The sequence below is a fragment of the Nannospalax galili genome, unplaced genomic scaffold, assembly GCF_000622305.1.
Source record: "Nannospalax galili isolate Female #2095 unplaced genomic scaffold, S.galili_v1.0 scaffold1630, whole genome shotgun sequence".
NCBI classification, from domain to species: Eukaryota; Metazoa; Chordata; class Mammalia; order Rodentia; family Spalacidae; genus Nannospalax; species Nannospalax galili.
In genome coordinates, this window is record NW_008327325.1 from 156,393 (window position 1) to 171,078 (window position 14,686).

At 51.3% G+C, this 14,686-nt stretch overlaps 2 protein-coding genes across 7 annotated transcripts; one reads left to right on the forward strand and one right to left on the reverse strand.

The window, feature by feature from the left end:
• Window positions 1–469: 469 nt before the first annotated feature.
• Myl5 (myosin light chain 5) lies at window positions 470–3,733 on the forward strand (the record flags this gene model as incomplete). Its single annotated transcript, XM_029556491.1, is given in 7 exon segments — window positions 470–604; window positions 765–786; window positions 789–839; window positions 2,049–2,105; window positions 2,108–2,132; window positions 3,435–3,450; window positions 3,625–3,733. Coding segments are annotated over 7 exon segments (387 nt in total), but the record flags the coding sequence as incomplete, so codon positions are not given.
• Slc49a3 (solute carrier family 49 member 3) lies at window positions 3,517–10,955 on the reverse strand. Of its 6 annotated transcripts, none has more exons than XM_008824832.3 (12): window positions 10,878–10,955; window positions 10,676–10,749; window positions 10,267–10,483; window positions 7,953–8,111; window positions 7,509–7,722; window positions 7,262–7,338; window positions 6,663–6,800; window positions 6,461–6,577; window positions 5,913–6,065; window positions 5,491–5,648; window positions 5,237–5,346; window positions 3,517–4,489 (listed from the first exon to the last, which is right to left on the reverse strand). In XM_008824832.3, exons 2-12 carry the CDS (start codon window positions 10,690–10,692, stop codon window positions 4,209–4,211), a joined length of 1,641 nt encoding a protein of 546 aa, XP_008823054.1. In that variant the 5' UTR covers window positions 10,693–10,749; window positions 10,878–10,955; the 3' UTR covers window positions 3,517–4,208. The 6 variants fall into 6 exon arrangements, with proteins under 6 accessions (XP_008823054.1, XP_017651128.1, XP_017651609.1 ...); XM_029558091.1 differs by having other exon boundaries at window positions 4,212–4,509; XM_017795639.2 differs by lacking the exon at window positions 10,878–10,955 and having other exon boundaries at window positions 10,676–10,868.
• Between the last annotated feature and the right edge of the window lie 3,731 nt (window positions 10,956–14,686).

Here is a 14,686-nt window from a genome sequence, read left to right on the forward strand (position 1 = left end):
CCAGGCAGGAACTTAAGACAGGCAAGATCTGGACCCTGGACCGGCAAAACTCAGACATAGTGAGCAGGCAGCTGAGCAGGGGCATTAGAGAGGGAAGGGAACGAAGTGAAGGAGGGAGAGAGAAAGACTGCATGTCTGTATGTTTGTGTGACTATAACACAGTGGTGTGGGTATAGAAGTCCATGCCCCTCAGCTGCCCTCGTGGCAAACTAGGCAAGATGAGGGAGGGTCTGGGCCTTCAGAAAACTGGATACCCAGCACAAGCCCATCCTTGAAAGTCCATTTGCCCTGGAGCCCTCTAAAGTTGAGCCCTCTAAAGTTTAAGTTCTGCTACTGCGTTTAGGAGTCCCTGACTCCAACACCCAAGCTGGGGATGCTAGGTTGCTTAAGCCCTGTGGTCCCAAGTACCACAGTTTCCCCTTCTCTGAGTTAAGTCTCCCAAATCATTTGTCCCTGAAGGTTCCCCTAACTGTCCCCGGCCCTCAGCCAAGGAAGCAGCCTCAGGCTGCAGGAAAACCAAGGAAGGAAGGAAGGAGGAGCACTACATACCCAAAGGGCAACCTTCACCAACTCTGAGCAGACCCAGATCCAGGAGTTGAAGGAGGTGAGAGTGCTGTTACTCTCTGGGAGCTTCTCACCCAGCTGGTATAGAAGGCCCCGTGCGGCCTGGGGCTGCCTGTCTTCTTTGTGGAGCAGAGCCAGGTTGGAGACAAGGGCAGGAGCTGGGCCATCAGCAGTACAACAAGCCTGACCTTGACTTCCAGGCCTTCATGCTCATGGATCAGAACCAAATGGCTTCATTGACAAGGGAGACCTGAAGGACTCTTATGCTTCCTTGGGTAGGTGTGATTTCTTCCTTCTCAAATAAAGCAAAGGCATTAGCCCTAATTTCTAACACACCCTCATATTTGGGGGATACTATGACCACCTCAAGGAGAGCTCTGGCTTATTCAGAGCTGGCAGAAGATATCCAGAATGATCAGAACCTGGGATGAGTTTGGGGTAGGGGTTGCAGTGGGGAAGCAACCCAGTAGATGTCACTGCCAGCCCTGTCTCCCAACCATGCTGGCAAGCTCACCATCCTACCCCCAGGTCCACCTTGTGGGGTCAGGACAGGGTATGGGTAGAACAACTCATTTTCTCAAAGCCAGATATCAGCTCTTTCCCCACTGTCTTAGTTTGTTTCTCCATTGCTGTAACAAAACACTCTGACCAATGCCAAACTTGGGGAGGAAAGGGTTTATTTATCTTATATCTCCCAGGTCGCAGTTCATCAGGGAGCCCAAGGTAGGGCAGGAACCGGGAAGCAGGAGCTGGAGCACAGGCCATAGAGGAACGCTGCTCAGCTTGCTCTCTTATCCAACACAGGCCCACCTGTCCAGGGGTGGCACCACCCACAGTGGTCTGGGCCCTCCCAAATCACTCAACAATCAAGAAAACGCCCCACAGACATGGCCACAGGCCAGTCCAATGAAGGCAATTCCCCAATTGAGGCTCCCTCAACCCAGGTGTGTCAAGTTGACACTAAAGCTATCCAGCACACCCACCTTCTCCAGGACAGCCCAACTAGCACACAGCCCTGTCTCAGTTGCCCACCATGGGACACTACTCAGATGGCCCTGAGGTGGGAGGGCAGGGACCCTCTGATCCTGCCTTAGGAGCTAGGGAAAGTTGATGCTTTCTCCCAGGGGTAGGGGCTCCCAGGTGTGATGCTCACACTCCTTCTTTACACCCCCCCCCCTTATACTTGATGACAAAAATCAGTACTCAGCATGTCCCCAGTCGTTTCTTCTCTCCTCCACAACAGATGGTGTCCCTAGTATGGGACTTGGGGTAAACTGATTTACCCCAGCTTTTATCTTCTACACCTGGGTCAAGGGCTCCTGTTCCATGTCCTTGTCTTTGTCTCCATATACCCAGCACTTCTCTGGGGTCACCCTGGAGAATGGCAGATATGGGCAGCTCTTTGGGGTCACCTGCCAGTGTCAAGGAAGGGGCTCAGGGATGACTTGTTTTTCCCCAGTGAACACTGCTCACAATTGCAACAGTCAAAATTAATGTGAAGGATAATGAGCTGGATGCCATGCTCAAGGAGGCCTCAGGTCCATCAACTTTACCACATTCCTGAACCTGTTTGGGGAGAAGCTGAATGATTAGCTCCATCCTGGAACAGCCCTCAGCAAAGCCACCTTCAGGTGGTTAGTTCCCAGCACTTAGAAATCCAGATATTACATACAAAAATATGTATTTACTCATCTCTTCAGAAGGCTGTCCTGGCAATCCACAAACCCTGTGAGTTCCAACATACTTCCCATCTGTCTAGCAGATATATCTGTGGCCTCTGTCACTCACAGAGCCCTGGCTCCCAAATTCAGGCAGGGATGTCCATGGGGATCTGAGACTAGTTGTTCCTGCCAGGAGTGAACAATAGGGGTTCTTGGGGCCCAGAAACAGGACTCTTAGATAGCATAGAGAGGCCAAGTACTTGAAACCCTAGGACAAGACGGGGCTCTGAAAGCCTTTTTGTGGGCATGAACAGACACAGACAATCCTAAATGTCTTCAAGATGCTGGACCCCGATGGCAAAAGGGAACATCCACAAGGGATACTGAATGCTGGCTTGGGTGTGGGGAAAACCCACCCTGGAGAGTCTGCAGCATCTACACCCCAAGCCCACCTCCCCAACCCCTCTTAAGCACCAGCTCTGGGGCCTGGAATAACCACCCCGAGACTCTGAGAACAGAGTCCTTTGAGATAAAGGAGAGGCCAACCCTGCCATGTGGGCCTCCATGACCCAGAGAGTCATCATCCTTCCAACTATTGCTGCCTTAAGCCCCTTTCACAGATGACCCCCTTATGCACAGTATTGGGGAAAGGGAACATTCTGGTGTCCCAGGCACTTGCCTCTGATCCCATCAGATACCCCCTATGAGTCAGGATGGGCTCCAGGGACCAGCAGGCACCCAGACTTTTGGTGACAGGTGGGCAGGATACAGAAAGTAGACTTTACCCTCAGGCCTCCCACAAGAGGAGCCACAAGTGGGAACTGTCTATTCTCCCTCAGAGCAGCCTGACTGGCTCCTTTCCCTCTCTCAGCATCAAACACCTGCTGATGTCCTAGGCTGACAAGATGACTGCAGATGGGGTTTGCCCAGCCTCCACCCCACCCCAGTGGCTTCTATAAGCCCAAGCATATCAGAGGGGCAGCTGGCAGTGGGGGGGGGCAACATTCTCCCGAGAGGTTACAACAGCATCTGCTGTTGACCAGCTCAATGATGGGGGGAACAGGAATCAGGTCTAGGACCCAGCTTGTCTTGTACCTCCCACCACCACACTATTTCTCAACCCCTACCTCCCTTTCCTCTAACCCTCATCTTCCACTTCGGCTTCCTCTGTCCCTCCCTCTCCTGACCTCACCTAGCATACCTCTCCAGCTCCTCCTACAGCCTGGTGCCTGCCCCTCTGTCCTTCTCCACCCCTGCATGGAAAAAAATGAAAACTCAGGAGCCCACTGGATAGAGTTCAGTGCTCTGTAATTCACTATGCCTGGGTTGCTGGGCCTAAGGACCTTGTTACTCCCCCTCCCACCACTACTGACGTGATTTCCCCACCCATCTGCTGGAGTTTGCCTTCATCGATGTGGCTGGCAACCTTGACTACAAAACACTGAGCTGTGTGCTCATCCCCAGGGAAGAGAAGGCATGAGTTCCCTGCCCTTTGGCCTGCAGGCTGTGACCAGTTCAATAAATGCAGACCCACAAACTTGCTTGTGAATGTTCATTACAGGGAATGCATTCACTGGTGACCCCTCTGTTCCTCCTTCAGTCCAGCCCAACCCACTGCCCTCTGTGGTATCCTAGTATCAGGCTCAGTATCTAGTCACACAGTAGAGACAAGGTGCTTCTACACCTGTTCAATCCAGACTGGCCATGTCATGGCCCTCAGGACCCCTTCAATCTTGTACCAGGAGGGCCCCACTCACTCCCGTTGCTCCTGCACAGGCCCTAGGTCTGGCTTGGTCAGGGTCCAACTTGCCTGATCAGTATCCACACAACACCAGTTGTTCCCACTTGAGTCATAGTCTGCCTGAGGACCAAAAGGCTATCCTGCCATACCCTGGGTGTGCTAAGGACTTGGAGTCCCTACTGAATCTCTTAGCATGGCTGGCACCATTAAGGAGACCCTAGCCTGTCTTTCCTGCCTCTGCTTTACTGGATGTTCCTGGTCATAGCCTCTGCCCATTTTGGGTGCTCTTTTGGGAAAGAAGCAGGGTCAGGAACTTCCTGAAGGAACCCAGCTGGAGGTTCCAAGCCAGGAGTTTCAAGGAATGGCCTTGGGGTAGGGTTCACTGTCCCTGGCTCCCTGGTACACATCCTGGGTGAAGGGGGTCTTCCAGATTCAGCCTCCAGGCGTCGGTATGGAGTGTGGAAGAAGAGCACCATGACACACGTGAAGAGCGTACATAAGCCAGCCAGCAGCAGCAGGGACACTGGGAACATAAGCACAGCCCTGTCCCACAACCACCCAGGCAGCTTAGAACCCCAAACTCTCACCATAGACAAACCTGGATATATCTAACCCAGCTGACCCCAGTGACCATTTACCACAGAGAAGCCTGTAAACAGCCCTGGTCTGAACCTCTCAGCAGCCCTAAGGAAGTTCCCAGATCCAGGTGCTAATATTAAAGCTCAGCTATTAGGAAAACCGGGATATAGGTGTACCACACCCACCATACTGGTCTCTACCCACTTTAGCTCAGAATCTCTTTCTGCAACTGTCCTGCTCTCTGTTCCTGTCTCTGTTTCTCGCCTCTTTCTCCCCTCTCCCCCCCCCACCCTGACTCTGTATCTCTGTCCCTCCTGTTTACCCACTCCATCTCTGGATAGACTCTCTTTGTCCCTGTCTCTCACTGTCTGTCCCTGTCTCTGTTTCTATGTATCTCCCTCTATCCTTGTCTCTTGCTCTCCTTTTCCCTCTTAAGATCTCTGCCCGTCCTGTTTTCCTGGCTTTAAAAAAATGCCTCACATGGAGGTGGAGTACTTATGCACATTTTTGTCATGTTTTTTGGGGGCCACATTCATCAGCTGAATCAGGAACCTGACCACAACCACAAGGTGCCCACGCACCAAGGAGAGTAAAGAGCAACAAGAGCAAGGATCCTTGACTGGCCAGGCCTCGCAGTCCTAACTTCCTGGCCTTGGTTCTCTGGGCCCAAGGCCTGGGCATAGACACTTACCTGTCCAGTCCAGAGGGTCCTCACCCTGTCGGCAGGTGGAAAAGGATGGCCCCGTGCGCTGCACAGTCAGTGCCGTCAATAAGAGCATGATGAGCACACCCTCGGCCTGCCTGGATATACAGTGCACTCAGCCCTGGCCAGAGCAAGCAGGTTACTTGTTTCATGGAACAGGAGCCTGGGTCATGTGTCCCGGGCAGAATGGAAGGGAGGGCCCCATACCCTGGGAGAGGTGGCCAGTGCAGAGGGACACTCACCCCAGGGCAAAGACCAAGCCCGCAGAGGCACCCTCGCCAACAGGAAATGAGCACTCAACTGCCAGCTCCAGGGCCACAGGTGCCACTGAGAAGCCAAACAGCCCAAGCAGAGAGCAGATGGCAGCCAGTGCAAGGGTCTGTCCCTGCAGTTGAGACACCTGGAAGCCAAAGGGCAGAGGGAAGGATGGAACAGAGGTGGCAGTGAGGCATGCTGCCTGCCCCATGAACTCCCGGACTGGGTGGCATGGAGTGTGGCAGTAAAGCCTAGTCCCACCAAGGGCTACTGCAGGCAGAGGCCAGGCCCAAGACTAAGGCAACTGCTCTTGCCAAACCATCACTGTCCCTGTTAGGCCTCACCCACCCACCCGCTAGGGTATCCCTCCATCCTGAGCAGACTAATCTTTGTTCTTGGGGATTCTCACCAGGGCAAAGGCCACAAAGGTCATGGAGGTCAGACAGAGGCCTATCTTGGTGGCCTCGGTGAAGTGCTTGGTCCGATCCACATATAGGCCCAGAATCAGTGCCCCCAGGATCCCAAACACGATGAAGAGAGCCCCACAGAGGCCTGAGAACTCCTGAAGTTGGGAGGGGAAGCTAGGCATTTTCGAGAGCAGGGCTGTTCAGGGCATAGGTCATCACCAGGGCAGTTCCAGAGGCCCAGGCTATAGGCCCACTCTCTCAGCAGCTTCCCAGGGTGGACTTCCTGCATTCCATTAAAGGGAAAGGACCACCACTACAAACACCCCCACAGGCCCTGGGTACGTTCCTATATGCCATGAGTAGACCCATACCCAGCATTATGCCAGGAGGCAAAGGACATGACCCAAAGATGTATGAGTAGCCATACATCTGCCACCTCCACCAGAGGATGTTGATCTCATCCTCATTATGGGTGGACACTGACTGCTCAGAAGCAGTAGATAACCCAGGCAGAGGCAGAGCCTCTTTTACAGACAGGACTGCAACTCACATTGGAGTAGCCGTTAGCACAAAGGATCTGCTCCAGAAGAGCTGAGAAGCTGGAGAAGACACCGATGCCTCCGCCAAAGCATATAGCCAGGATGACATAGGCCTTGTTCTGCATGAGCTGAAGGGAAAGGCATCTCTCAACTAGGGAGCCCCAGCAGGCTTCTGGCCGTGGTTTCTTTGCCCCCAGAATTCACAGCACCCACCAGTTTGAGCCCACGGAGGAAGTTCTCTGAGGTAGAACTGGCGGCTCCTACAGAGGGTGGGGAAGGGGGCACACTCTCCCAGATGCAGGCAGTAGCCAGAAGGCAGGCAAGGGCAGCAGGGGCAATGTAGATGCCAAGCTAGGTAGAGAATATAGGTATCACAAAGAGGCCATGCAGACACATGTGCCCCCACATGCCTCAGTCTGCTCTGCCCCCCTTACTGGCTACCAGCTTCCTTCAATCTTCAGAGTTAGTGAACTCAAGGCCTGTGGGAGACTGTTCCACTCCACCCTCAGCTGTTCTAGGTGGCTATAGGCAGAACCCAGTTTTTAGAATACCCACTAAAGGATTACTCCCTCCTTTATAACACCAGCCCATCCTCCCAGGGCTTCAGAGTCACTCTCTCATGAGGAGGTCATGCTAATACACCCAGGTATGCCATACCAATAGGTATAGGTACACAGATGTGTATATATATATATATATACACACACACCACACACAGGTATATGCACTATATGTACCATACAGAAGTATATGTATAAGCTCAAGCACACACAGCACACATGGCACATGCAAAATCCTTATTAGCCCCTCACCATCATAGGAATATCCTCTGCCTTCTTGACCAGGGCAGGTGACAGCACATTAGCCACAAGGATGCCCAGGGGATTTGCTGGGTGAACAAAGAGCTGTGTCAGCTCAGCTGTGGCAGTCCTCACCCCAGTCCTTTGGGGAAGCCTTCTTGGCTTAGGCACCTTAGCCTTGGTCTAAGCTCAGGAGCAGCAGACACGGACCCAGCTGAGGGCTGAGGCCAGGTGGCAGAGGCCCTATTCCAGAACTCACACATGGTGCTGATCATGTTAGCTGTGGCTCGCTGGTGCTCTGGGAACCACAAGGCAGCCAACTTGGCTGGAGAGGAGACGACCAGGGTCTGGGCCACGGCACAGAGGGTCTGACCACTCATGAGGAAGGCAAAGGGATTAGGGATCCTGACAGTAATGCAGGGCAGGGCACGTAGCATACTCCCAGCAAAGTTCAACCATGCACCCAGGATAGTCTGCAGAGATGGACAGTCAGAAAATTGTGTGCCATCCCTATGTCTCTAGATGCCTATCCCCATCCTACAGGGATACCCAAATATATAGCTTCCCCCTCCCAGCTGCTATGCCTGGGGGACCCAGCCAATGGGACTGGTGGACGTTAGTCTAGAGAAGAGAGCATGTTTCTCCATCCAAAGGCAAAGGGTCCCATCTATCCTAAGCAGGTATGGAATGAGGTCTAACTTACCGCTCCACGGAGTCCAACGGAGTCCAGGACCCAGATGGCTGACATGCCAAAAGGGACAGCCACCACGAGGTAGACCAGTGACAGCCAGTTGACTTGGTCCATGGACAGGAAGAAGTGCTGGGCGATAATGTCTGCTACAGGTGCAAAGCTGAGCCACACCTACGGGATACACAGAAATGAACCCCAGGGCTTCAGACATCACCGAGCCCTCAGCCCTGGCTGGAACCTATGATCTCCATCTAGCCCAGGAGAGGAGCAGGAGTATGGGCATATCTGTAAAGGCTGTGGGGATACTGCTTACTAGAAGCTCTGGATCATACTGCTAGGGATGCTCCTCACCCTGTCATGCTCCAGGAGAGCACCCAGAGTCCACAGCCTGTCAAGCAGTGGATCATGGACCAGCCTGGTAGCAGATACAGAGGCCAATCACCTGGCCTGAGTCTGCAGGACCATCAACCCCACTACGATTGGCCTGAGCCTCTGAGGAGGCTGAAAGCGGTCAGTGGGGGCAGGGGGGGTGCCCCCTGTCTGGGAGGCACTGTGTTGAAGGTGAGGGGAAGGGGCAAGTGGGCAACCAAGATTTAACACAGAAAAGAGGATGGATGTGCAACTCAAACAGGGTGTGTCTCAAATCAAAGTTCTGAAGAGTCCTCCTCAGGGTGACAGAGGTCCAGGCCACACCCTCCACAGCTGAGCAGAGAATGACAGGCTTCCCCTCAGGAAACACCAAGCTTGGCAACAGCTGCATTTTCTTCCTTTTTTCCCCTCAAGAAAGTACAAGGAACAGATCTCCCAGGCTCAGAAAGCACTCCACGCAGGTCCAGTTGCCTCCTGCCTGGCCTGGCCTGACAGAGCACACAGGAGGCCAGGTATGTTTTGGGTTTTTTTTTTTTTTTTTTTTTTTTTTTTTTTTTTTTGGTCTTTTTGAGACAGGGTCTCCCTGTAGTCCCAGCTGGCCTGGAACTCACTATGTAGACCAGACTGGCCTTGAACTCAGAGATCCGCCTGCCTCTGCCTCCCGAGTGCTGGGATTAAAGGCGTGCGCCACCACACCCAGCCGTGGCCAGGTATGTTTACAGAACCTGCTGTGCTGAACCAAAGGAACAAAGCCCACCTCACAAGTCTCAGTTTTGTCCTTGTACTTCCCAGAGTTGTGGCCTGCAAACAAAGGAGCAGAGATGTGTCTAGCCATGTGTAAGCCAATAGGTGTAGGGAAGAAAATCCATCCAACTCATCCACCATACAAGAACACCTTCAACCAATTCTCAGCCTTATCCTGGCTCAACCCCTGGTATCCCTTTGGCTGTATGGTGGCAGTCACATAGCCCTTGTGCAAAACACATCTCTTGGCCTCATCCCAAACTCTGCTGTGCCTGCCCCTCACTGCTGCTCTCTCAGAACCCTGAAGCCCATTCTGTTTGCCCCATAATAACAGTATGTCAACACCCAATTGTCCCAGGAACTTCCCAGATCCATAGAAGCTACTTGAGGTTGAGGATATATATATATATCTCCATCCTCAAACATCCACTCAAAACCAATTATGTTGCCCAAGACAAGGAGACCTGTGAGCCAAGCCATAGCAGCAAGTCCCAGCTTGCCCAGGCAGTTACAGGCAGAAAGGTTTCTGGAATCACTGCAACTGCTATAGTCCCAGCTCACATAGCAGGTAGCACTTACGTCCCCATCTTTGTTCACAGCTGAAAGGCCATGGTAATCAGTGCAATGTAGTGCCAGTGGGCAATGGAAACCATCCACAGGGAGACCTGTGCTTCTTCCTGGTCCCATCAGCTTGGCATTCCCTGGGCTGCAGTCAGTTACCACCACCTATAGCTGCATGACCCAAATGCTGCCTATTCCTGGCCCCATACCAAAAGTTTCCTTCACATGCACTAGGGAGACACAGCACCAGGAAGGTGTAGGATTGATCCACTGTCTCCCTGAGAGTCAGACAGAAGCTCCACGCACTCCCTCCACTCAAGTATACGCAGGTGCCTGTGGACCCGGTGCCTATGGAGGAAGAATCACCGCAGCCCACTTGTGTCTGATACGATGGAGAGAGGGGGATCCTAGGCCCCCGAGTCCCAGAAGCAGTAGGTTGCAGAGCTGAGACCTGTAAAACAGACCCTTTTCCCTGGCTGGTCAGTCCCAGGCACGACAGACACTTGCTCCTTCCTCCAGCAGCCTCCTGGGCTGGAAGACAAAGGGGTCGGTCCCGCAATTGAGCAAGAACACGCGGACGCTGGGGTGCGGGAAAGTGAAGCCCCGCGAAGCGGTCCACACCGCCGGCCAGCCCGCCCCAGCGCCCTGGTACCATAGCGTTGGAGCAGCTCAGGAGACTGACAACCAGCAGAAAAACCCAGCGGCGCGCGTAGGTGCGGGGGCCTAACAGCGCGTCCCCGTCGGTCCCCACTGTCCCCGGCCTGTCCCAGGAGGTCTCCAGCCAGTCCCCCGTTGTCTCAGCCATCCCTGCAGTCTGCAGGCCGCCCGGCGCACTTAGAGGGCCCAGCACGGGTGCGAGCGTGAGAAGCCTGGGAGGGGCGGAGTGGTCTGGTCAGTCCCCGCCCCAAGGATAAATTGGAAGGAGGAGTCAGGATTGACCTCCGACAGAGGCCAAAGTGGAAACGAAGGAATAGAATTCCCTTCCGCGAAAGTCAGTTTTGCCTGTGTGGCCCGCACCGTAGACACGTCCACAGCAGTGGGTGCAGGAAGGCGGTCTTTACCTTAGCAAAGTTTGCATTTCCTGAAAAGTCTTCAAATTCTTGTCTTAAAATGCCGTGAAAGGCCAGAGGCCAGCCTGGAGGAGGAGGTTGCGTTCAGTTTGGGCTTCCTCCAATCCATTCCAATCCCTCCTGAAAGAAGAGGCGGGGTGAAGGAAGAGGAGGGTGGCAGCCCCCCGCCCCACTCTTTAATCTGCCTTTGCACCTGAGAAACAGCTGGGCCGAACTGGTGGGCGGGTTGGTTTCTGTTTGTAGGAAGTACAGGCCTGGCAGACAGAACAGGAATCACCTGACTCTGGGCTCAAACAGCTGACTGGAGTCATCTGACACTGGGCTCCGTCTGGTTCAAGAGAAGCTCAGTGTGCCAAAGGTCCTGTTCAGACAAGTATAGAGAAATGGCAGACTGGTGGGGCAGGAACTCTTCCTGTTGGAGGAGTGGGGAACTAGCCAGGTTTTTCTGAAGCAGGGTCTCACTTGTGTAGCCTAGGCTGCTCTCTGCCTTCCAGTGTTCCTACAGTTTATTTTCAATAGTGGATGGGCCTGAACTGTCAGCCATACAATGTCTGAACAAATTTATTGTGGTTCCAGCCTTTGATGTGTTTTTAGTGGGGCTGTGTGCATGTCAGATGGAGTCTCCCATTTGATGGTGAAGTCCTGCCTAGTAAGGAACAAACCCTGGTGATGCCTTGAAAAAGGACAGTCCCATTCTGAGACCCGTGATAAGGCCTATGGCCCTTGCCATCCTCTCCTTTCATATCTGTCTCCTACCTCCTCTGTCTGTCTCACCCCTACTATTTGCCCTCCACTGTTCTAAGTCCCTTCCATAGAGACCTGGCCCCTAACGGCCTCCCTCTCTGGCCTGGTGCTGCCTTGGACTTGGGATTCAGGGCCCTGGATTGGGGACCCTGCTCTTCACCAGCTGCAAGCTTGGGTAATTACGTCTGAGTCTAGCACCAAATGGGGTAGTCACTGTGGCTGCTTGCTGCATTGCCACATCTGTTTACCCAGCCTCCACCCATCCTTTCAAGACTCTTGTGCTGAGTTCAGCAAGGTTGTAAAACGTATGATCAGTATACAACCAACAACTGCTTTTCTATACCAATGTGGGAGATAGAGAAACCAAAATGAAAAACAATACATTTATGATCTCATTAAAGAAAATACTCAGCTATAAACTTAGCATAACAGGTCTATAAGCACTGTGTGCTAAAAATTGTACAACATTGCTGGGTGTGGTGACCCTGCCTGGGAAGGCAGAGGCAGGAAGATCTGTTAGTTCAAGGTCAACCTCGTCTACACAGTGAGTTCCAGGACAGCCAAGGCTACGTAGTGAGACTCTGACTCAAAACAAACTGTACAACACAAAGAAACCAACAGAGACCTAAATGGACCAGCATACCAAACTCAGAGTAGGAAAGTCAGTATCTTAGTTGGTATTAGTTTTCCCTGAATTGACCTATAGGGTTAATGTAATTTCTATCAAGAGGTATTTTTTTAGGTTTTATTTTATGTGTATGTTTTATCTGTATGTGTGTGTACATGGTGTGTTCAGTAGCCATGGAGGCCAGGATAGGGTGACAGAGCCACCTTGTGGGTGCTAGGAATTGAACCTAGGTCTTCTGCAAGAGCAGCAAGTATTCTTAAATGCTGAGCCATCTCTCCAGACTCTAGCAGAAGTTTTTTTATACACATAGAATGGGAGAAAATATTTGCAAACCACATATCCAACAAAGGATAGCAATGTTTTTCAAATCCAACTATATTGTGGGCAAAAGATATGAAGCATTTCACAGAAGAGAATAAATAGGTGGCAAACAGAGATGACTAATTTCATTATCCACTAGAAAAATGCTAATTAAAACCACAATGACCTAACACCATACACCTTTTAGACCAGCTAAAATAAAAACACAATCCTAAATATTGTCAAGGCTAGTATTTTGAGGGTTTTTTTTAATATATATATATTTTTGTCAGGTGAGGTGTCTCACACCTTTAATCCCAGCACTTGGGAGATAGAGGCAGGCAGATCTCTGAGTTCAAGGCCAGCCTGGTCTACATGGTTCCAGACTAGTTGGGGCTACAGGAAGACCCTGTCTCAAAAAGACCAAAAAAATAAAATCTACTTTTATTTTACATGTATGAAGGTATTGCCTGCATGTAAATGTACTTGTGTCATACAATGCCTGTAGAGGTCAGAAGAGGGCTTCAGATCCCCAGGAACTGGAGTCATAGTTGTTAGCTGTCATGTGGGTACTGGGCATCAAACCCAGGTCCTCTGCAAGAGCAGCCAGTGCTCTTAACCACTAAGCCATCTCTCTAGCCCTGGCAGTTTTTTTTTTAACTAATTAAGCTGGGTATGGCGGTGCACGCCTGTAGTCCCAGCACTTGGGAGGCAGGGGCAGGCAGATCTCTGTGAGTTCAAGGCCAGCTGGGGCTACAGGGAGACCCTGCTTCAAAAAGACCAAAAAGAAAAAAAAAACAAAAAAACTAAGTATGTAATTATCACATAACCTAGAAATTGCATTCATGAGTGTCCTAGTTTGTTTCTCCATTGCTATGACAAAACACTCTGACCAATGCCAACTTGGGGAGGAAAGGGTTTATTTAGCTTACATATCCTGGGTCACAGTTCATCTGGGAGCCCAAGGTAGGAACTCAGGGCAGGAACCTAGAGGCAGGAGCTGAAGCCATGGAGGAACTCTGCTCATCCTTCTCTCTCATCCAACACAGGACCACCTGCCCAGGGGTGGCACTACCCACAGTAGGCTGGGCCCTCCCACATCACTCAACAATCAAGAAAATGCCCCACAGACATGGCCACAGCCCAGTCCAATGAAGGCAATTTCCCAATTGAGGCTCCCTCAACGCAGGTGTGTCAAGTTGACACTAAAGCTGTCCAGCACACTGAGTATTTACACCTGAAAGATAAAAACCTGTAGAAGCTTTATTTGTGCTCATCAGAGAAAGTAGAAACACTCAGGTGCCCTTCAGTCAGTAAACAGTCAAGCATAGCCACCACGGGCTATTATGCAGGAATGAACAGCCTGAATGACTCTCTAAGTAATTATGCAAACTGAAGGGTGAAAGCCAGTCCTAAAGTTGTATAGTGTGTGATTCCATTTGCTATAGTTTGATATGGTCTAAGTGTGTCCTCAAGGCTTCCTGTAGCAGAAACTTTGCCCTCCGTGTGATGTTGGGATGGAAGGAACTTTAATAAAAGGTGGGGTCTAGTGGGAGTCCTCAGATCATTCAGGAGGACTGAAAGCTTTGGGAGGACACACATTTATGTAACTGTCATGGAACCCCAGTTAGTTCTCAAGAAAGAATTATTTTAAAAGAAAAGTTTGGGGCATGGTGGTGCACACCTTTAATCCCAGCACTTGGGAGCCAGAGGCAGGCAGATCTCTGTGAGTTCGAGGCCAGCCTGGCCTACATAGTGAGTTCCAGGACAGCTGGGGCTACAGGGAGACCCTGTCTCAAAAAGACAAAAATAAATAAATAAATAAAAGTGTGGGGGCCAGGGCTTAAGGTCAATGGGAGAATTCTTGCTTAGCACATGCAACCTTAGTTCAATCCACAACACCGGAACACTGGAAAAGAGAGAGAGTGAAGAATGTGAATGTGAATATGCAACCCTAGCATGTCCCTCACTCTGGCTTCCTGCCTGCAGATACCTCTCCTTCTAGCACTTGCTCCCACCATTGTAATATTGTTCACCATAAAGTATTCACCAGAGTTGAGTTGATGCCAGTGCCAATCCTTAAGTCTCCAGAACTATGAGCCAAACAAATCTCTTTTCTTGTAACATTACTCAGCCTTAGGTATTTCATTACAATAACCAAAAATAGACCAGAACATTTACCCATTTTGGAAAAAGCAAAACTTTAAAACTGGAGAACAGATTTTAGTGGTCACGGCTCAGAGACTTAGAAGGTTGGAAGAGGGTGGAATGTGAAGGGTCAACAGGAGTGTGTTGGATAGCTTGTCAATTTAACACCTCTGGGTAGAAGG